Raw genomic sequence first — 22,190 nt, forward strand, 5'->3', positions numbered from 1 at the left:
GCCCATGGTGGTAAACACCTGGCATTCCAGCCTAGGGAGGCTGAGGCAGGTGATCCCGAGTTCAAGTCCAGCTGAGCTACACAGTGAGGTTGTCTCAAGAAAAAAAGAATGGTAGGAGGGGCCGGATGGCCCACTAGTTGAGAACATACACTGTTCTTCTGAGGACCCGATGAGCTCTGTTCCCAGAACCTGTGTCAAATGGCTTACAGCTGCCTGTAACTCTAGGGTAGGGAGATCCAATGCCCTCTTCTGACCTCCACAGAATGAAGGGAGTGGGAAGGGAGGGAGGGACAGAGGCCAACTACCAAGTGTAGGGCACTGAGAGGAAAAGAAGTCGAATTGTTGATTGCCCAACCTGTGGCTCAGTGGTCCCTGAAGTCAAGGCCCGTGAGAAACAGGAAATGACGCATCCTAACTGACCAGGCAGGTTCCTGACATCCTTACCAGAAAAGAGGGTACGAGGGATGCCTATGACAAGAATGGCACCCTCTCTAAGGGAACCCAGGCCTTTTGGGGGAACCTTTTGGGAGGGAAATCCCTAAACCCAGAAGTGAGGGGTCGCAGCCCCAGTCTGGCCCTGGGCTCCCCCTGCTGGCCTGGGAGTGGAACTTCTCAGCCACACCCGCCCTGAGAATCAATCACCCTGGAAGTGAATCTTGTTTAAACATGAACGTAGGGTTTGGAGGCAGGGTGGAGAAAGAGGCAGGGCTGGGGGGGGGGTGCCCTCGAATTTGCAGTGCCCCTGAACTAGGTCTGTTGAATGGACCCAGACCCACAGATCCTCTTGAACCCAGCCTAGGCACAGGGTGGAGAAAACCCCAAGATGTTTGACACAGATGGTCTATAGAGGAGTGGCAGGCACTTGGCTGGGAAGTCCAGGAGCAGGGAGTTCCCCACTAGGCTGGAGGAACTCTAGAGACACAGTGGGAGGTAGGATCATGGTCTCAGGAGATTGGTCCCTAAGGCCACCCTCACAGCCTCTTACCACCAACATGTGGTTCCTATACTGGGCACTGCCCCTTCCCTAGCCACCCCAACTCCTCCCCTCTGGCCTACTGACCTGACCCTGGTCACCACAGCCCCCCTCTTGTTCTTTATACCTGCCGTACCGAAGACCCCTGCTCCACCCAGCACTGTGACACCTCCGGTAAACCTTAGAGTGCCAACTATGCCAGGCTCACAGTCCCTGACTCCTAGACACAGCTGAGAGCACTGGACAGTGGGCACTGGGCACTGGAATGAAGGTCCCCCTCCCTCCACCCCAGGCTCGGCCAGGAGGTAGAATCGAGTGCTATTCTCTGGCTCTGTCCCCAGGCAAAGGCTGGAGCTTCAGCCTGCTGGGTTAGTCACCACACTGTGACTCGCCCCACCCACCCCCAACCAGACAGCACCAGTGATTTCCTAGAAGCAGCCTAGTGCCCTGGGTCCATACTGAGGCCACACAGCTTCTCAATTATGCAAGTGTGCTCCTTCTTCCATTAAGTGCACGTACACGTACACACACACACACACACACACACACACACACACACACACACACACGGCTTGACTGGGAATCCCATCTTCCTGAACATCTTCTTTTCTTTTCTTCCGAGATAGGGTTTCCCTGTGTAGCTTTGAAGCCTGTCCTGGAACTAGCTCTTATAGACCAGGCTGGCCTCGAACTCACAGAGATCCGCCTGCCTCTGCCTCCCGAGTGCTGGGATTAAAGGCGTGCGCCACCACGGCCCGACCTAGTGAAGGTCTGTGAGAGCTGGTTCAGTTCTAGGCTCAATAACTGATCTTGACCAAATCACCTCACTAAGTTTGGCTTCCTCTTCCGCGAGAGCAGCGGGAGCAGGTAGGTGTGGCGGTGGCTACCATCAACCACATGTTATGTGCCTTGCAGGCTCCTGTCTTAGCCCCATTTTTACAGATAAGGAAGCAGTTGAAGAAGGTTAAATAAAACGCCCAAGATAACGCGACCAAACCAACAGAAGGAGGATCCACCATTTGCACCCCAGAGGCTGCAGCATGGGTCTATTTCATGGCACACCAACAGCACACAGTGTAATATGATCCCAGCACGGGTCCTCAGCTCCCACCCAGTAACTTTTTTCGTTTTGTTTCTGTTGGACAAGATCTCGCTTTGTGGCCTAGGTAAGCCTTGAACTTCCGGTGATCCTCCTGCCTAAGATTCCCAAGTGCTGCAATTTCAGGCCTCGCCATCCCCAGCTCACACCTGCTAACTCTGGAGTGTGACTGCCTTGCTCAGTACACACTCCGCAGAGTGCCACCGTGGGTGTCCGTCTATGGAGCAGTTACTGGGCAGAGTCCCTGCCCCGAGGCTGTGGTGACAACCATCCAAGTCAGACTATGACACTCCTATCTTCCCAGCCCCTCCCCTGGCTGCTGAGGGCCAGGTCTGGATCGATTTTGTTTTCCATACCTAGAGCTCAGTGCAAGACCAGGTATGCAGCTGGGGCTTGTGATCTGTTCACGCTGGAAAGCACTTAGGTGGTTGGGGATGCCGTTCAAAACCCTTCAGTAGCATCTCCTCATTAAGGCTTCCCAGCAACCATGTGAGATGGATGTCATAATTACCATTTTTACAGATGGGGAAACTGAAGCTCCCAGCAGATAACCTAGCTAAGGCACAAACCATGATGGGGTCTCTTTTCTTGACAACCATGTTAGACTGCCTTTTGCAACATCTGTCGAGTGAATCAATCAATCTGAGACTCAGAATTCTGGGATACTGACCTAGCTTCATGAGACTCAGAATTCTGACCTAGCTTCAGCCTAACGCCACCTCCTGTGGGACCCAGCCTCCCACCCCAGCCAGTCACTCACCTTGCCCAGAAAGTGCTTCCGGTAGATGCGTGCTGTGGGGTTGCACTCCAGTTTGACCTTGGTGGTGGGAGACTGCAGAGGCTCTGTCTCAGGGATGCTGGTGATTTCATGATTGGTGCCTTCAATCCAGTAGCCCCCAAACTGGGGCAGGAGGATGAGGGGGAAGGGCCCTTCTCGCCCCAGAACCTAGAGGGGGACTCAGCTGAGAGATACTCCACACAGCACCCACTAAAGCCCCAGGGCAACCTCTCAACCCAGATCCAGGACTAGCAGGCACTATGGGACAGTCCAGGGCTAGGAGACCCAAGGCTCTTGACTACCCCTTTGGGGAACCTGCTTGGTGGGGGAGAAGGGGAGAGAGAGGGTGGCCCAGGGCCATGGGATGAAACGTGGGCGAGAGGCCTCAGATTCAAACAACCCCGGAACTCTCAGGACTGGAAAGTGAGTTTCCATAAGACAGCCCTGCATGAGGGCCTCCCAGGGTCATGGTAAGGGAGGGTGCGGGACTGAGGCTGGTACCTCATGGACACTTGGGTAGGGAATGTAGTCCTCCTCCGTCTGCAAAATATAAACAAACCACGGAGCAGCTGAGGTGAGGCTTTACCCTTTACACACACACACATGCACGCACACAGAGACACATACGCATGCTTGTTCAAAGGCTCCCTGAGTCTGATGTCTTTAGAAGCTTTCTGCCAGGGACAAGGAGGGTCCCTGCCTCCCCCCGAAGGAAAGCCAGGACAGACAGAGGCAGTACTCCAAGTAGGACCTCAGAACCCACATTCCTACCAAGCTCCTGGTGGTACCAGTCTAAGGACCGCTCTGAGACCCCAGCCCTGAATGAAGTGGCAGGCTTATAGCCCAGCACATGCCTACACCTGGAAACCTTCCCCTGGGTCCAGGCACATTCTCTAGGGGAGTCTCGAATCAGAGGACCCGTGCTGAATGAAACAGGGGCTCCCAGGCCAATAAGGAAACACAGCCATGTGATGGCAGCCACCTTTGCAGCAACTCGGCTGAGCAATGGTATGAGGTGGCCTGGAGGGGCAGGCACCTGCAGTGAGGCAGGAGGGCAGAAAGAGCTGGCTTGAGAGCTTTCCAAGGTCAGGGCAAAGGCCCTACCAGCTGCTGAATTCCCAGGGCCAGGTGCCCTGCTCAGCAACACTGGCACACAGTGGCAACTGGGACCCTCTTCCTGGACCCTCCCCAGCCCAGGAGAGTGACTGCCCGGAGTCCCGCCTGGCCCACTTACTTTGAGAGGTGGTGGGAAGGAGCATCGCTGTTCATCCATCCTGCTGCCCTGCAAGAGAAGGTATGTCGTTACCCTTCTGCCGTGCCTGCCACCAGGAGCCCTTCCTGGGCTGAAGTCCTAAGACAGATGCCCATGTATGTAAGGGCACTTGTGGAATGGGGTGTTGACCAACTCGTTCCTCAGGCATCCCCGTGGTGATGAGATCAGGGAGGTACAGCAGCAGAGAGGAGCTGGGGGCTCTGTGCAGGAAAACACATGCTGCTGGGAGTGGGGGCAGGGAAGCATACTCAGGCATGTGGTGTGTGTGTGTGTGTGTGTGTGTGTGTGTATTTGTAGGGCAGGGCTAGTGCATCAAGAGATACGTGGAGGGGAAGGAGATGGAAGAGAGGGAAGTCGAAGAGGCAAAGAAACTGCAGGGATAGGAGCCAAGTCAGAGAGTTGACATGAAGGAGGCTCCAGAGCTCTCTTCAAGCCACCCCCACTCTACCCCATTACCCTTTGCTCCCATCCAGACACTCACCCATGCCACAGACAGAGCAGAGTTTGGAAGTGGAGGGTGAGCAGGGGTGAAACAAGGGGCAGGACTGCACCCCAGGCTGCCTGGCTCACTAATGCTTCCCCACTTGCATCTCTGCATCCATCCCCTCCTCCATCCTGCATGGGGTTGCTGCACGGGAGCCTGCCAGGCCTCTGATGAGCTATGTTTGTATCTACCTGTGGGGATGACTTGGGAGTTGGGACCCTGGATGAGTTCACAGAGAGGAGGCAGGTAGGGGACTGCCACGTTTAGGCCAGCCCACTCTGGGGCTCCCTGACCCATCCTTACCTGCATCTTTTCAATCATCTCAAACAGATCTGTGTTCTGCAATAGAAAGAGGAGCGAGGTCAGTCCCCAGGGAAGCCCAGCTGCTACTATCAAGCCTGAAATAGGCTCTAGCCACCCAGCCGGCCTGGTCCTCTCATTAGGTACCAAGAGGAAAGCGACCAGGACTTTGTAGGAGGGGTTTTGGAAGGCTAACTCCCCAGAGTTTGGCCAGTTTGGGCACCTAGTGGGGTGAGCCCAAAACCTAGGTTCTGGGTCTCTGACAGATGTCCCACTCAGTTTGCTTTCTTGAAGGATGAGGAAGTTATTTGAGAAGACATATCTTCCCTTCTGCCAATACAAAGGCATCAGTTCCAGGATTGGCATACGGACCCCTGAGAGCCCTCAGGACCTAGCCCTAGAGCCAAGACCCATGAGGCACGGAGCGAGGGTCTGTGGTTCCACCAGCACTCAGGAAGAGAGCCAGTTCACCAGTGCCCAGGCCAGACAGCCCTCCCTATAAGCAGTGTGGACAGGGTGGGGAGAGATGCTGGGCTGCCATTGGTCCTTCACCTGTGCACGAGCCTACATGTACAAGCTGGCCTGTCAAGGCAAAGCAGGAAACACACAGGGTTAATGCAGCGTCTGGCAGCTGCTTGGCAGCATGGGCCTCTCCACCACCAACTCCCTTCTGAGTCTTCCTGGAAGGCGCATCCCTACCGGATGGAGGCTGGCAGCTTGGGGGCCCGGCCTGGGAAGCCCCCAGAGTCTCCAGAGCAGCCTTCCCCACCCCCCAGCTCTTCCAAGGTTCAACTCAAGCAGTTCCTACTGCCTAGGAGGAGGCATCTGAGTTCACACACATGTGCTAATGTTGTATACCAGGAGACACACACTCTGTCTGCAGGACAGACACAGGCCTGCGCACCATGATTTGAACTGCAGCAGGCCTACCTTTTGCATGTCAATACACACACATACAGATCCATATGGAGCCTGTGCATGTCAACACACACAACACACACTCAGGTCCACGGACCTGAGATTCACGGATGTGCAAACCCACACTTGTGCAGCCTGCATCCCAGTAACTGCACATGCAAACACAGAATTCTCCTGGCTGAGACCAGGAGACACACTGACATGGGCAGGGACAGCCAGGTGCTCAGGGAAACAGACAGAGAATTCCAGGCATCATTGCCAGGATCAAGGCATGCTGAACAACAGACCCAAGCAGCATCTTACATTGCACACAAGAGTTCTAAGAAGAGGAAGAGGAAGAGGAATCCGGCAACTGCCAGGGTTGTTAAGCCCCATGGGGTCCTGAGTACAACCACCCAACACCCCTCAGGTAAGTCGTGAAGGTCACGGAACTTTTAAGCCCCCTTGTGCACAGTCTGAAGCCTGCCGGTAGAACAAGACCCTGTACCATGGTCACCTGTGGCCACACCCAATACCTCTGAGTTTGGAAGAACAGATCCTACTGGTAGTTTGACAGACAGCACAGACAGACATACACTACAGTACAGGAAGACAAACACACCTGTCAACTCGACTCAGTGTTACAACACTGCCTCCATCAGGCAGTCTCTGACCTACCCCTTCCAAAGAGACCCAGCCATGAGCTCAGGGGGTGAGGAGGTCCCCTGAAAGTGACCAAACAGCCAGGCACAGTGAGACATCACACACTGCTGCACCCGAATCACAACTACATAAACACTGACACATGGTACTGTCAGCCAGAGCGTACACACACAGCAACAAGTAACACCCACAGTTACAGCCCCACAGGCAGTAGCAGACGCCCTGACACATGGCAAAGGAAGGCTGGGAGTGGTGTGGCCAGAAACCGGGCATCCCACCTGAGCAAAAGCCACCACAAATTCACCCGGTGATACCTGTACCCCATCCCTGTAGGGAAGGCTGCAGGTAGTCCCAGTAGCGGTTATACACACACACACCCAGTGCCACTGCAGCCCACGGCCACAGTGTCCTCACGTCTGTCCCACAGGCAGCTGTGGAAAACTGCCCATGGGACTGGGGTGCTCCGTGTGGTATGGGTGTCAGTCCAAAAGCGCACACATCCATCGTGATGGGGGCCCGGGCACAGCCTGCCGGACTTGGGTTAGTCGGGCTGAATGGTGGCTTTAGGGTCCCCCATCGGCCAGGCCGCCCCTGCCAGCGTCCTCACCTGCCAGCCGGCCACAGCCGGCAGCGAGCCCCTCCGTGGACGGCCTTGGGACGCTGGGGGCCGCGGCTGCGCCATCCTGAGCCCCAGCCCCGGCGGCGGCGGCGCTGCAAGCCGGCCCGGCCGCGGGGCCCCGTAGCCGGAGCTCGGAGATCCCGTCCCGCCGTCGCTCTGCCTTCTGTGGGCTCGCCCCGCGGCCGGGCCCGAGGGGGCGGGGCGCCAGGTGCGGGAGGCGCGGGCGGGGGCAGGACGTGTAGACCACGCCCCCTCATGGGGGCGGCCCGGCTAGCGGCCTGGGACACTGCGCCTGCGCGCAGGAAGCCTTGGGCGCTTATGTTAGCAGCTGTGTCTTCCCAGAGTAGGAGACCCTGCCTGGGGCTTCAAGGACAAGGTTCTTGGGACAGCTGTGCCCAGAGAATGCAAAAGTCCTGGAGACTGGGATTAACTTGAACACTTCCTTAGCCGGACCCTTTTGCGCGTCTCACCGTCTTGCCATAGGGCTATCCTTATTAGGCAGATAAGAAAACCGTATTCCAAGAGGTGCAATAGTTTATCGGGGACCACAGCACTAGGAAAACCAGGGATCCCTAGCCTAGAGCTGCCTCATCCTCACCTCTTCTCCCTCAGCATCCGATCCTGCCCGACCCTGGGGGGCGGGGAAGCCTGGAGAGGAGAGAAAGGACGCGGGAACTCTAGGGCAGGTATTCTATAGTTTAGGTCCTTCAGGGTCTAGCTCTGGCCTTGCTACCACTTGCAGGATATATAAGGGAGTCTCTGGCACCTCTGTTGGCCCAATTCGCCACCCAAAGTACAAGACCTCTTGATTCTTCCCATCTGACACTGCTGTCCTTGTGTCTTGGGCTGGTGCCGCTACTTTGCAGTGGGGACAGGCCCCCAGCCATTCCACCCACCCTCTAGACAGAGCCTGGAACATTCTGGGTGTTGCAGGGGCAGGGCTGTCTCCAGCTGGGGCCAGACCTACAGCTTCCCAGAAGTACTGCCCACTACCCAGGGCTGGGGAGCTCCTGCAAGGCAGGCAGGCAGGCACTTTCCTTTCCCTCCCAGACCTGGCCCCAGGTCAGGCTTGGGCCCAGAGAGCCAGCGGGAACACCAGCGATGTACATTCCAGACACCAAGTAGCTTCGGCTTTAATAATTAACAGCAGCAAATATTGATTTACGCAACCACTTCCAGACCTGCACACTTCCGGGCACCCATCACCATGCAGCCAGAGGAACATCCTTTCCCACACTGGCCCTGGGGGAGGCCGAGCCTGCTCAGATCACCAGCGATATGTAGGCCAGGTAGAGAGAGAGTGCTGTGCACGCTTCTAGTGTGTGTGTGTGTGTGTGTGTGTAAATCCGAGGCCAGTTGTGGCTGTACGTGACACACTACATTTCTGTAGCACAGAAGTGTGCGGGCAGGTTGCAAGGGATGGGTAAGGGTGCTTACTGTCCATCTCCTTCAAGTGTTCATGTGCAAGTGTGAATAGGCTATAGATCTATGCTTGTGTCTAGCCTAGCCCCCAGTATCTAGGTATAGATAGGCCAAGTATATGCACTTGTATGTAGATTTTACAGTCCCCGAGTCCTGCAGAGGGCAGCTAAAGTCTATTCGAATGTTCTTCTCAAAGAGAAGAGAATTCTCTTACCCAGCCCTGACAATGCAGGTGGACTGTTAGCTCCTAATACTTTTACAGGCCTCTCCTAGTGGCGAGCTGGCAAAGCCGATAGAAGAGACACTGTCTATGTTATAGGTGGAACTTGCCTTTATGCACAGGGAGGTCATGTGCTCCTCAAACTGGTTCCAGTACTATTAAAAATATAGGGTGCTGAGGAAAACTGGAGACTATCGCAGGCCTGGCTTCAGCAGCCAGTAACCTGCCGGGAGCCCCAAAGGAATCACTCAGGGTCTGGGAGCTGATTTCCTGCCCTGTCAACAATTTACAGGATGGGTCCTCATTTGGGGGAGCCCTGGAATGCCGGAATGGGATAGTCTGGAGCTCACTGAGCTGTGTTAGCCCAATTGGAAAGTGGCAGCCAAATGGGTGGAGGCCAGGCGATCAATGGTAATCAGAAGGGCCCACCGTGGGCTGTGTGCAGCGCAAGGCTCCAAGGACGTGCTACATCTACATCCATCGTCCTTCCTAGATGAAAAGACCAAAGGCCAGATGGGAATAATAAGAGTCCGGTGCCCAGGGGAAGACCTCACGCATAAATCCAGCTGCTCAAGCAAGTCACTGCCATCAAGTCTGTTTCCTGAGGACCCTTGTGGCCCTGGCTGGGGCTGCCCACCAGGAAAGATAGGCAAAGGTCCCAGCTGGCTCGTATGTGACTTAGAGCACCCCTGCTTGGGATTTCCATGGAGATATCAGTCCTTAGATAACATTCCTTGGTCCTTTGTCCTCCTGGCCTAGGAAAGGTCTTATCCCAGAGCTCCGGAGGAGGTTCCTGGCAGAGCCTTCCTGGCTGTGTAACTCTGGGGAAGACCCCTACACATCTCCGAGCATTTAGATCCTATTCGGGAGCAGGCTCCCTGCCTGAGGTTGGTGAAAGGACCAAGTGGCAAGGGCTTTAGTCATTGCAGAGAGCATCCTGCCACAGCAAGGGTTCATCCCCTGCACAGGAGAGTCCATCAGCCACATACTGGCCAGAAAGCACCAGCTGGTCCTGGCCCCACAGCATCCAGCCTGCAACCCTTTGGGCAAATAACAGTATCACTGAACTCGGATTTGGACGGCCATGGCTACAGCACAGACAGAGTGACAGAGAGACGCTACAGGCAAGATACTAAGTACAAAGCAGCAGTGACGGAATTCCCTGAAACACCCACTGCCCCTTGGCCCTGACACTCTGTAGAAGCCATTCAGACACTCATCTCTTGGCCAGAGCATGGCTTCTCGGGGTAAGGACCTGGCCTGCCAGGAATTTCTAGGTTTGGTACCACTCAGGTAACAGGCAAACCTTGGTTGTTGATTAACAGCAACGAAAAAGTCTTCACCCTAGGGCTCGGAGCCAAAGATGGTCCAGGCTATGGGAGAGACACTTTATCCAATCCTGGTGTGTGGGGGAAGCAGGGGCTATTATCACATCTGGTCTATAATGGGGACAGCTGTGGCCATGGGGATAGTGGGGAGAAGGCAAAGGAGCCACCAATGTCATAGTTTATCCGTAAGCCCCCCTTCTAGCACTTCTGTAGATACTGGTGCAACCTCTGAGACCACACAGGCCACCCAGTGGTCAGGAGTGGTGTCCTTTGGGGGACTTAGTTCCAGGGGCCTCGACTTGAACAGTTGACATCTTCCCAACAGGCATGTTTAGACATCTCCCAGCTCTGGCATGGTGGGGCACAGAGCAGGGCCCTAGGCTGGGGTCACTTACCTTAGGGTAAGATGAGGCAGGGAGGGAAGGAGCTGAGTCCACCAGGAACAGGTCTAATGCCTGAGGGAAGCGCTGCTTCTGGCCATCACTCTTCCTGGGAGAGAAAAAGGCATCTGAGGTCAGAGAGAGCCTCAGGTGGGAGATTCTGGAGGAGCGAGGCAAGTAGGGCTCTAAGATCTCCAGAAGGAAGGCAGGGAGCTCCCTGAGCAGGGTTGATAAGCGGGCTCCCCTTCCCAGAGGTCAGAGTTAGGTCAGTTCTCCAGCTCATTCTGAAGATGAAGGCTGAGTCGGGGACAGCAAGTGTGGCTGTAGACGTGGGAACTATTAGGTTCCCCAGCTCTCTGGGTCCCTAGTCTCTAGTGGATAGGAGCCTTAGGACTGCTGTTACTAATGCCAGTAAGTGCCACACAGCGGGCCCACTGTGGCCAGGCCTACGTGAGCCACTCCCCAGGCCTTGTAGGCACGACTCCTGACTTCCACTTTAGGACATGGGCTATGATGTCCGCAGAGGTCACAGTCCACCCACAACAGGACACTGTTCACGACCCATCTGATATTAACCTGATGAAACTACACCCACAGCCTTTCAAGGACAGGGGACAGGTCGAAAGAGAGTGACGTCAGCACCTGTCTGTCACACAATCCTGCTAGGTACACCTCCCAGGTCAAGGGGAAGATGTGCCCAGTGGTTTCCAGATCCAGGGAACCTGTGGCCCGGCGAAGCAGGCCTAGCTTCTGTCATTGCCCGAGGCCAACCTGACATGGCTGAGCAGCAGCCCCAGTTCCACCAAGGCAGGCTAGTCCTGAGAGGGTGAGTCACCTTCCAGAGGAGCTCCAGAAGCCTGTGGCAGGCTTGAGTCAGGCAGAGCCAGGCAGACACACCCAGAAGAGGGAGGACCCACGGCATTCCTGGTCTAGGAATGACCCTGGCAAGTTCTAAGCCTCTTTTCCTCTCCCTGGATCAGAGGAACTGGCCTCAGCCCTGCTTAGCACGGGGAACCCCCTACCCCTTAAGATTACTGACTTCTGACAAGGTCTGTGCCTTGACACCACTTGACTCAAAAGGACAGACCCAGTGGCAGCAACCTTTTGAGTCCATAGCATCAGTGTGGGCTATAGCATCAGGAACCAACTGGCTAGCATAGCTAGAGTCCAGGACCCAGCAGCTTCTCTGGGACACGGTTTCCAAAACAATTCAGCATCATGACTGGCAGTCATAGGTATTTATGCAACGAACTCTCTCCCAAGTAGGCCCCATACAGTATTTGTGGACTGATTGCCAGGCTGAAAGTGGGCAGTAGGAAGCCATGGAGGGCTGGTGTGTGAGGGAATGTGCTCAACACAACTTCTGTTGACGCAAGGTGGGAAGGGGGAGACAGGAGAGGGGGTGGAAGGTTAGACAGAGGCCCATGGTGGTGTTCAGGTTTCAGGTACATCCTGCGGACACCCATTCTGCCCTTAGTGTCCTGGAGTTGGTTACTTATTCACACTCTGTGTGTGTGCGTGCGTGTGTAGGTGTGCATGTATGTGGAAGCCAAAAGTCACTGTCATGTGTTTTTCTCAATTGATCTCCATCTTTGTTTTGTTAATTTGGTTTTTGAATTTGTTTGTTTGCTTGTTGGGGGTTTTGTTTTGTTTTGTTTGAGACAGGGTTTCTCTGTATAACAGCCCTAGCTGTCCTGGAACTCACTCTGTAGACCAAGCTGACCTAGAACTCACAGAGATCCTCCTGCCTCTGCCTCTTGAGTGTTGGGATTAAAGGTGTGCACCACCATGCCTGGCTCCCTCTTTGTTTTTTTCTGAAACAGGCTCTCCCTGAACCAGGAGCTAGTGATGCTGATGAGGCCCAGGCATCCTCCTGCCTCTGTCTCCCCAGAGCTGGGGTTATAAATGTGTGCCATTATGCTGACTTTTTAACCTGAGTGCTGGGGATCCGAACTCAGGTCCTCAAGCCTGCAGTGTACCTTCTGAGCCAGCTCTCAGGCCACCTGCTGACCCCCATATTTTACAGACAAAGGCTAACTGGACTTCAAAGCTTACAGTCTTGACCAAGCATAGCTGGTGCCCAACAGCATTGTGGAACAGTCTTTGTACACTGTAAATATGTAAATATGTATTGTGCTCATCGTAAATAAAAAGATGATTGACCAATGACTAGGCAGGATTTTCAGGGCAAAAAGAATACTGGGAAGGAGGGCAGAGTCAGAGGAATCGCCAGCTAGAGAAACAGGAGATGAGCTTGCTGTGCTAAAAGAAGGTACTGCCACGTAGCAGAGTGTAGATAAGAAATATGGGTTAATTTAAGTTATAAGAGCTAGTTAGTAATAAGCATAAGCTTTTGGTCAAACATTTATAATTAAGTCTCCATGTCAGTTATCTGGGAGCTGGCTGGAGGTCCCAACAAAACACACTGACACAGCAGTGTAGAGGAATGTGACCAGGAGGTGATGGCACACGCCTTTAGTCCCAGCACTCAGGAGGCAGAAGCATAGTGTGGGAGGTCCTTCTGTATATGTGTTGCTTTTATTGGTTAATGAATTTTTTTTAAATAAGGTGGAGTCAAGGAAATGTCATGTAGTTGCCAAAGGAGGCAGACACCATGGAGCTGCCCAAGAAGCAAGAGGTAACAAACCACAGCCTCATGGTAAAATATAAAGTAATAGATTATTTGGGTCTGGGTGGCTGGGAAATGAAGGAGCAGTCTTTGCCTACAGAGGCAGATGAGCCTCTGGGTTCCAGGCCAGCCTGGTTGACAGAGCAGGTTCCAGGACAACCAGGACTGAACAGAGAAGCCCTGTCTTGAACCCCCTACCACCCAAAAAAGAAGAAACACTGTTGAAGCCAGAGCAAAGATGGGTGCTCTCAGCAAGGACCACGGTCTTGGGAGCCCCTGGCTGCATGCAATGGTGGTTTCCATAGCCAGGCTCAATAATTGGTACTTTCTACCCGGTTCATGGCCCCAGAATCAGACTTCGACAGCATCCGGTCAGCTTGGTGGCAACTCCTACTAGAGCAACTCATCTTAGCCTGCTTTCCAGGTCCCATGAGTATCTCTCTCAGAACTGCTGAAGCCAGAACAGGACTAGGGAGGCCTCCCTCTTACAGCTGGGGGAGAGCACTCTAGTTCTTTTCTAGGACCCTCTTCTTCCACATAACCCCTAGCTCCACCTCTCACCTCCCTGCTCTGGGCTCTCTCCTCTCTACTGAGCAGAGTCCTGGCTGTCCCCAAGCTAGGCAGCTCCTCAGCTGGATCCTAACGGACTGGAGAGGGAGGGGGAGGAATAGGGTAGAGGGCCCTAGTCCTCAGTCCTAATGGGTGGAAGGACAATCTTCACAAAAGCCTGATAGCCTAACAAGGTAAACTGCCTACTTCCTGCATGCGGAAATGGGTTCAGAAAGGACACCCACCTGCGGAGTAGGCTTCTGAACTCTGGTTTGAGGTCTCCAGAGTCAAGATCTGGACTCTGTAATGTGTGGCCAACCCTGAGGGCCCAATCCTGACCCGGCCATCCCAGCCTGAGGGCCAAGCACTGTTCATCACACCCTGTTGACAGCTGACGAGATGCCAGTCCCAGCAGCAGGGCCGACCATGACTCACGGATGAAGACAAGGTGCTCATAGAGGTTCTTTCCCTCCACCATGGTCCCAGGAACCCTCAGGCCCTCAGGTTTGGTGGCAAGCAACTTTACCCGCTGAGCCACCTTATCAGCTGGGATCCTTATTTTTTGAGAGAAGAAACTAAAACCCTTCAAGATTGAGTACTTGCCGAAGGTCACATTCATGAGTCCAACACCATAAAACTCCCAGGGATCTGGGTGAAGAAGTCATCATCCCTTTAGTCCCACAAGACAGAGCCTCGCAGCAGAAAGCAGCTGCTCATTTAACACCTCACAGTAATAGACTAGCCTCTCCTTCCTTTCCTCCTCCCCCCTCCTCTTCCTCTCCCCCTCCCTCCCCTCCTCCTCCCCTCAACTCTTGCCTTCTGCTCAGACATTCCTGCTCCTCTTTGCATACCTCCGGTCTCTGCACACCTCCCGCCATCTTCATGAGCTTGGCCTTCTAGGTCCCTCCCGTCTCATCTACCCCACCCTCGTCTCTGTCATTCCGTTTACAGGGGGGGAGGTCCCCTAAATCTTGTCCCCCTTCCCACCTTTCCAAAACCAAAACCCTTCCTGACCCTCAGGCCCAGCTCAGTGAAAAATATCTCCTGTTGTTCCTACTCTAGCAGCAGGGGTAAGGGGCACCGCACTGCCAGACGCTCCATTCGGCTGCTACAGTTCACACAGGCAGAATCTCCTTCCATCAGCACAGTTGCTTAAAAAGAAAGTGTGTGTGTGTGTGTGTGCGCATGCGTGTACATGCATGTGTATGTGTGTGCCCATGTGTCTACAGAGGCCAACTCACAGGAGTTGATTCTCTCCTTCTCCACGTGAGTCTTAGGAATCAAACGCAGCAGCTGGGGTGGTAAGCACCTTTATCTGCTGAGCCGTCTTGATGCCCCCCCCCCCAATGCACAATGGATTTTTGAGGTGTGACTTCATCAAACTGTTATCCAGAAGAAAAGCCAGAAGCACAGATACGTTTCTCTAACACAGCAGGGAAAGGGCAAGCCTGGGGTCTGACTCCACTACGTATGTCCCAGGTGTCCACCACACAGGCCCCTCGGTTTGTCAACTGGCCTACCTACAGCGACTTTCTACCCCAGCCCTGGGCTTCTGCAGACATCGCTGTGGCCTTCCTGGCTCCAGGCTTGCCCTGTCTGTACTGGGAACACCCTTGGTCACATGAACAGGTTGTAGTCACATAAGAGATGACTTGTCCAGTGTCACAGGGAGAGCCAACCTGGGAACCAGAGCCAGGCACACTTTAGAGTGACATTCAGCTCCTGCAACTCCCTGGTCACCAGCCAGTTGGCCCTGTTTCCTTACCTCTTGGTGGTAACCCCCTTTCCCTGAGAAAGAGTAAGGCATGGGTCTAGGGGACAGGGCCCAGTTCCTGAGTGGGCCAGCTGGAAGCTGCTGCAGACAGCTCCTGGTTTCTTGGCAACTGTTCTGCATCTTGCTTATCGTGGCATCAAGGTAACAATAATAATCACACCTGGGGGGTGGGGTGCAGGCTCTGCGCTTTTCAAAGGCTTCTTTGCTTTATCGGCTCTCCTGGGACTCTCACCGGAACTGAGCAACTGAACTGGCAGATAAGGCTCTGGCCCAGGCTCCTCATGCCCAGGAAGGCAAACTGAGGCTTGAGGAGGTCACAGCACTGCATGGGGGGGGGGGGTAGCCCAGCATTCGACAGCAGATTAGAGATGAAAATCCAAGCTCCCCCAAAACACAGCCCTCAGGTCTCACGAGGGTGGGAGGACCTCGGGGGATCTTGTCCTGCAGAAAAGCAGGGTCCAGGCCATCTTTGAACAGAAGGGGTGCTGGAATTATCAAGGCAGGCAGAGGACAAGTGATGGCACACTTCCTCGGGGTACATTCTCCCAGCGACCCATCTGGAAGGCAGCTGGGAAGCCCCATCTTTTCTTGAACCTACAGGGCAGGAGCTGAGGGTCTATCTGCGCAGGGCTGCCTAGAAGCCTGAAGAACACTGATTTCAGGCACCAGAAGGGTAGCTCAGCTGACCCAGGGGTTCCAAACATGGAGGCCCTGGTTCATCTGGGCCCTGCTGACTTCCCTTCCCAGTCTCTGTTTCTCATGTCCTTCTCCTTGTCCTGTCCTGAGGACACCTGCCTGGCACACACATAGGCAGCCAGGTACAGCAGTCAGGAGAAATGGCCAGCTAATGAAGGATTGGGCAGGCAGAGCTAGCCAGAGGCCTAAGGGTGCCTGCCAGCCTGTGCCTGCCAGCCAAGAATGGGGGCAGAGGTTGCCCACCAAGCTCTTCTACCCACCTGGTGAGAAAAGGGCACAGATCTCCCAGTGAGAAGGGGGTTTGGGGGGGCATGCCCTCCAGAGCCCCAGTCTCCCAACACAGGCCTGGGGCTTTGGGTCTAAGAGGACTCTGTTATAAAACGGGAACCTAATGACTGCCTGAGAGCTGCCCCCACCCAGGGGGCACAGAGGCCCATTGTTTTCGAAGCTCAGCCATCTGGCACAGCCCTCCTCCATGCCTCATGCCCTGCCTGCCCATCCCTGCCTGTGCCCAGGTACCAGGAAATGTGACTAGGCACAGCCAGGTGAACAGGTTTCAAAGTAGGGGGGAGGTAAGGGGCTTCTGTCCAGGCGGAGGTAGAAACCTAGGCAGCCAGACATAGGCCCGAGCTCTTCTACTCCGGGATGGCCTCCTGGGGTACCTCTGACCTCATGATGACTGGAAGGGTGCATAAGACTGGGGGAGGGGCCAAGAACCACTATTGTCAGTGATGTCCTTAAAACAACACCCCTAAGGAGATCGCTGCTGCCGCCACCCCTTTTTGAGATGAGCTCAGGGTCCCCCAAACATGTCTTAAAATGAGCTTGGGGATAGAGTTGCCAGGACCCCCATGGAGCATGCAGATAAGAGGCCTCTACTCTAGGCCAGGGTCACTAGTGGGCAGGAAGGTGGCACATGAGGCTCTCACTATGTGCTGGCTGGGAGCCCAGATACCCGGATCCCGGAGCTGGGCCAGGCAGTGGCCTCCTAAGCAAACAGCAGGTTGGCAGGCCAGAGAGGAGGTCATGGGCTGGCCCCCACCTGGGGTGCTGGCTTGCCCAGCTCAGGTGGCCTGACTTTCCCTGCTCTCCTGCTCCCGAGGCATGGACGCTGGCTCTCACAGTACAGGAAGGAGCAGGCATGGGAGAGAACGTGGCATACATGGGAGTTTTTCCTGCTGGGGACATCGGCTAATGCAGCCAGGCACCTTCCAATTAACACACTGCAGCCTTCCCCCAGGACCTCTGTACGAGATACTGAGAAGCCCACTGGCAGGTAACACAATCCACGCTGTACCTGGAAGAGAAACCGCAGCCCCAGCAACCAGACAGGGACTTGCCCACGGTGACACCCGAAGCTCGCACATTCTATTTCTAATCCTTGCCTGCACTGCCACAGGACAGAGCACCGTGTGCCAACTCTCTCAGATGGGCCTGCCACCCCCACCCTAGGCACAGGGGAAGAGCGGCCAGGGTGCCCTTTCCAGCACCCACAGGCCACAGAGTTCCACAGCTGCCTACAGTCTCTGTGTCACCCCACCCCACCCTTGACTTATTGTCCCAGTCAGCCTCTGCAGCCCAGGAGGTCCCCCTTCTCCAAGCTCCTAGCATTCCTGTGCTCACTCACTCCATCAGTGCCCACGCGCACCCCCCTTCCCGCCGTGCCCTTCATTCCTAAGCTTGGTCATTTTCCCACAGCACATGGTTTGTGCCTGTTCTGAGCCAAATGGTTGTTGGCAGTCCCTGCTGAATGTTGGCAGGGGGTGAGGGTGGGTGACCATGTCCCCCCCCTTGAAAATCTGCAGTGATACCCAGATTCTCCAGCTGTGCCCAGGACTCCTCTGATTTTACCAGCAAGATGCTCAAACCTTCACAACTAAGGCCTTATTTAATCCCCCTGCACCAGTCGCACTGAGGTTTATATTTCCCAGCTGAGGGCTCCAAGCTGGGGCAGAATGATGGACAGATGGTGACCTTGTCAATCATCTGCTGACTGAAGATGCAAGGGCAAGCCCTGGTTCTGTCTCTGCACCTCTGGGGACAGAAGGGTGTAACTGCTACTTCTCTGGGTCTCAGCTTTGATGTTGGACTTTGGGTCTCAGGCTAGACCACCCTGAAGTACAGCTGGGAGGTCCCACCGAAGGGAGGACAGGGACTAGGGTGGGAAGATCTGCCAAGGGTTGCTTGAAACCAAAACCCAGAAGGAAACCTCTCACTGAGAAAACCTTAGATCCCTCAGGGGTGCTTTTTCTGCTCCAGGCCACAGATGTTTTGCCTGCAAAATGGTATAATAATCACTTACTTGTCAGGGTTGTTATATGTAATAAAATGATACCATATGTATATTCTGACTGGCCTAAATTTGAGTGTACACTAGGTGCTTTAAGATTCATGACCTTCTGTCTGCAGAGGTGTATGGGTCATAGTGTAGGCTCTAAGACCGAGCTGCCCACAAATTAGTCCAAAGTTTGATGCTTCACAGCGCTGCAACCTTGGAAAAGTTACCTAACCTCTCAGAACCTCAGTTTTCTCATCTCTAAAATCAGGATGAAGAGGGGCTGGAGATATGGTCCAGGGGTTAGAGCACTGACTGCTCTTGCAGAGGACCCAGGCTCAACTCCCAGCACCCACACAGTGGCTCCCAGCCATCTGTAATTCTAGTTCCAGGGACACTGCACATATATGGTTCACATACATATAGACAGATAGACACTCATACACATAAAAAAGAAATAAATATATTAATTTTGGGGGCGTTTGAGACAGGGTTTCTTTGTGTAGCCCTGGCTGTCCTGGAACTCACAGAAATCTGCCTGCTTCTGCCTCTGCTTCTGCCTCTGCCTCCTGAGAGCTGGAATTAAAGGTGCGTGCTACCACTGCCTGGTATAAAATAAATAAATCTTAAACAAAACAAACCCAAAAAACCAACACAACAAAATCAGGAAGAATAGCTGGAGAATTAGCTTAGTGGCACAGTGCTTGCCTATCGTGTATGAAGCCCTCGGTTCCATCCCCAATGCATGCACGCATTCACACACACACACACACACACAGATTTAGAAGGAAGCATATCAACAGCACTAGCCTGTGAGGATTTGTAAGTCTATACACAGAACGTGCGTGGTAAACGCTAATCTTGAGCCTCCCCCTTTTCTCTGCCTTTCTTTTTTCTTTGTTGACAACAGACCCGGCTCTGTTCCGGGAGGTAGATATAAACAGTGAAGCAGCCAGCTGTGTGGGGGATTGGTCCCTGGAAGCCAAGGCAGAGCAGCGATGGGCTGCAGCTGGAAATGCAGAGAGAAGCCTGGGCAGAGCTTCTAAGGACCCCACCCCCAGGCTGTTTAGGACCCGCAGGCTGTTTAGGACTTCCAGGATTTCCCTAGATGCACCAGGGCAAAGAGGATGCAACCACGGTATTTCAGGTACTGTTGTCCATCTCCTGGTTGAGAGCAAAAGACACACGCTTTGGCCTGGAGACTCGATTTCTGCTTTTTCCTCTATAAACACATACAAGGATGCACAGAGGTCTGGCAACTTGATGGTTTACAAAAGCTAAAGTCTGGAAGGTACCTCAGTACCCATTAGAGGAAGCTGGTGAGCTGAGGATGAAATCACGAGCAGAACACTCACACGGCTCCAAGTTCACCCAAAGCATCGCAAGAACTAAAACATTGCCAGGTCTGATGGTCAAGGCCTATGCCTGTCCATCAAGGCTGAGACATGACGGAAAGTCCCAGGCTAGCCTAGGTAACTTAGTGGACAATGTCCCCAAATAAATATAAAAAAGGCTGAGGCTAGCTCAGGAATAGAGCACTTGTCCTTGAGACCCAGGGAAAGGCTTAGTAGATTGGCAATACCTAGACTTCGACAGTTTGGACCAAGAAGAGGTTCTCACAGCCGCAGAAGACAAGCGTGGGTTTGTAACTGCAGATATGGATATGGGAAAGTTAACAGATCCACAAGAAATTGCAGGCTTTTGGGGGTTTTGTTTTCTGTTTGTTTGTTTGTTTTGTTTTGAGACAGGGTTTCTCTTGAATGCTGTAGGCCAGGCGGGCCTCAAACTCAGAGATCCTACTGCCTCTGCCTCCCCATGTACTGGGATTAAAGGCATGTGCCACCACTGCCTGGCCAAATTACAAATGATTATGCTGCAGATAAAAAGGGTATGAAGGAAGAATTTGGTAAATAATCGATATGAAAAGAAAAACAAATAAAGACAAAGGGAAGCTAAGTGCTTACTCAGACTGTTGGGACCTGGTTCCTCTGTCTTCTCCAGTCACCTGGAGAGAAAGAAGTTGACCCGGGGAGATCAGAGCCCAGAGCCAGGAGAGAAGAGCCAGGCCCTCACCTCCCTAGCACACCACACTCTTTCCCCGAGGGCTGAGGAAGGGCACTTGTGTCACACCAGCGTCCAGAAAGGCAACACTGCCTACCTCGTTTGTAAATGCAAACACAGGTTCTGCGCCCAACTGGCCACCAGCTGCAGGTTGCCCCACTGCATCCCAGTCCCACTCCAGAGACCTCCTGGTCACCTGGCAGGTGGGTACTGGCTGGCCCAGCACCCCTCCCTGAGCTCTGAATAACTTTGTGTCAATCAACTTGTTTATGGAAGACTCTGACCTTGAAAGTCACCTGTCCCCGCACCAGGGAGAAGGCTAGAGCAGCTCCACCTGCAGAGTCAGAGGGTAGGGGGCCGAGAACGGAACTCGAGACCTAGGGGTCCCAAGTTCACTTCCTGACGGTGTCAAGATCTGTGTGTGGCTGTGCTTCTGAGCCTCGGTTTTCTCCACTGGGTGGTGGTGGCAGCAATGGCTCCACCCTGCAGGCTCGTGGGAACGTTCTTTGGTAGTCAGCCACCTCAGGCACAGAGCTAAGCCCCAGGAGCCAGGCTGGTTGCCTTAGGTGTGTCTGTCCCTTTGGAGTGCTGGGTTCCCTGCAGCAGAGCGAGGGGGGGGGGGGCGACGGGAGAGGGGCGTGCAGCACCTGGTGGGAAGTGGCTGGCTGTGCATGACAGGAAGTAGAGGTGGCAGAGAAAGCGCTTGTGTCTAGGGTGTGCGTGGGCTTGTGTGCCAGTGTACTTGGATGGGATTGTGCCACCCACCTGCCTAATGGCTTCATTCTGCGTGAGAATGAAGATAGGCTGCCTCACGTGGCCCCCATCTCCCCTAGTCCTCCCTCCCCAACCCCTGCAGCTCCCAAGCCCCTGGGACACTTTTACAGCTCCAGGCCTTTGCACACGACCTGTCCTTGCCTTTGTAATAGCATCTCATATGATCTGTCCTTCTTCAGCCTCTCCCTCGGTCCCTACGAAACCAGGAGAGGCGCCCCACTGACCAGCACGCCTCAAAAGCCTGGGCCAGGCCCATAGAACCTTGTTACTAGAGTTTACTCCGTGCACTGTGCACTGGACACCCAGCTCGTCAGGTCAACACCCTGCTGCTCAGGGAAGGGGTATGTTTGTGTGATCCCATGTTCCACACACAGCAGTCTACTAGATCAGCCTGCAAGGGTGACCTTGGTGCTGACTGGGCACAGGGGCACCTCTGTAAGAGGTCTCAAGGAACCTCTGGCCTCCTGGGCAGCTGGTTGGGGAAGGCAGAGGGCTGTCACCAGGCTGGCTGAGGTAAGAGACAGAAACGTAAAATCTCTTGTTTCCCACTCCTAAAACAGAGCCTCCCCTGCCTGGACCACCCTTCCCACAACAGACTTTCCCATCAGTCCTTTGGGCCACCCCAGTCTCCTTCCAAGGCAGGCTCCTGTGTAAGCCATATTAGCCTTTTGAAATCACTTCATTGGTTGCTTAGCTCATCTTATGTCTGTTTCCCCAACTGGAAGAAAGCTGTGGAAGGTCAGGGACCTCATTCTCTGGCTCCCTGCAAACTAGCTCAGATGAACAACCAGCCCAGGGCATGAACCCGGAAAGTGTTTGCTAAATGAAAAGCTTATAAAAAGCCTTACAGGGCCTAGCATGGTGGTATATGCATTTAATTTCAGCACTTGGGAGAGAGAGACAGGAGGATCTCTGTGAGTTTGAGACCAGCCTGGTCTAGAGTCCCAGGACAGCCATGACTAAATAGAGAGACCCTTTCTCAAAGCAACAACAAAA

General features: G+C 54.1%; 1 protein-coding gene across 13 annotated transcripts in view; it reads right to left on the reverse strand.

Annotated features, from left to right (window-relative positions):
* Positions 1–22,190, reverse strand: part of Rap1gap (RAP1 GTPase activating protein) — a 62,214-nt gene that overhangs the window by 15,141 nt on the left and 24,883 nt on the right. For 11 of the 13 annotated variants that reach the window (XR_003377388.1, XR_003377387.1, XR_003377386.1 and 8 more), the window contains exons 2-6: positions 10,452–10,545; positions 4,911–4,946; positions 4,085–4,132; positions 3,352–3,390; positions 2,833–3,018 (exon numbers count right to left, since the gene is read on the reverse strand). Coding sequence is in view for 10 of the 13 variants with exons in the window: in XM_026781818.1 (XP_026637619.1) it covers positions 2,833–3,018; positions 3,352–3,390; positions 4,085–4,132; positions 4,911–4,946; positions 10,452–10,545 (403 nt within the window). In the remaining 3 variants the exon portion in view is untranslated. Of the gene's footprint in view, positions 1–2,832; positions 3,019–3,351; positions 3,391–4,084; positions 4,133–4,910; positions 4,947–7,074; positions 7,224–10,451; positions 10,546–22,190 lie in introns of those variants that run through there. The other 2 variants (XM_026781821.1, XM_026781823.1) reach the window with 2 other exon arrangements.

The sequence above is a fragment of the Microtus ochrogaster genome, chromosome 10 (genome assembly GCF_000317375.1).
Source record: "Microtus ochrogaster isolate Prairie Vole_2 chromosome 10, MicOch1.0, whole genome shotgun sequence".
Classification (NCBI taxonomy): domain Eukaryota; kingdom Metazoa; phylum Chordata; class Mammalia; order Rodentia; family Cricetidae; genus Microtus; species Microtus ochrogaster.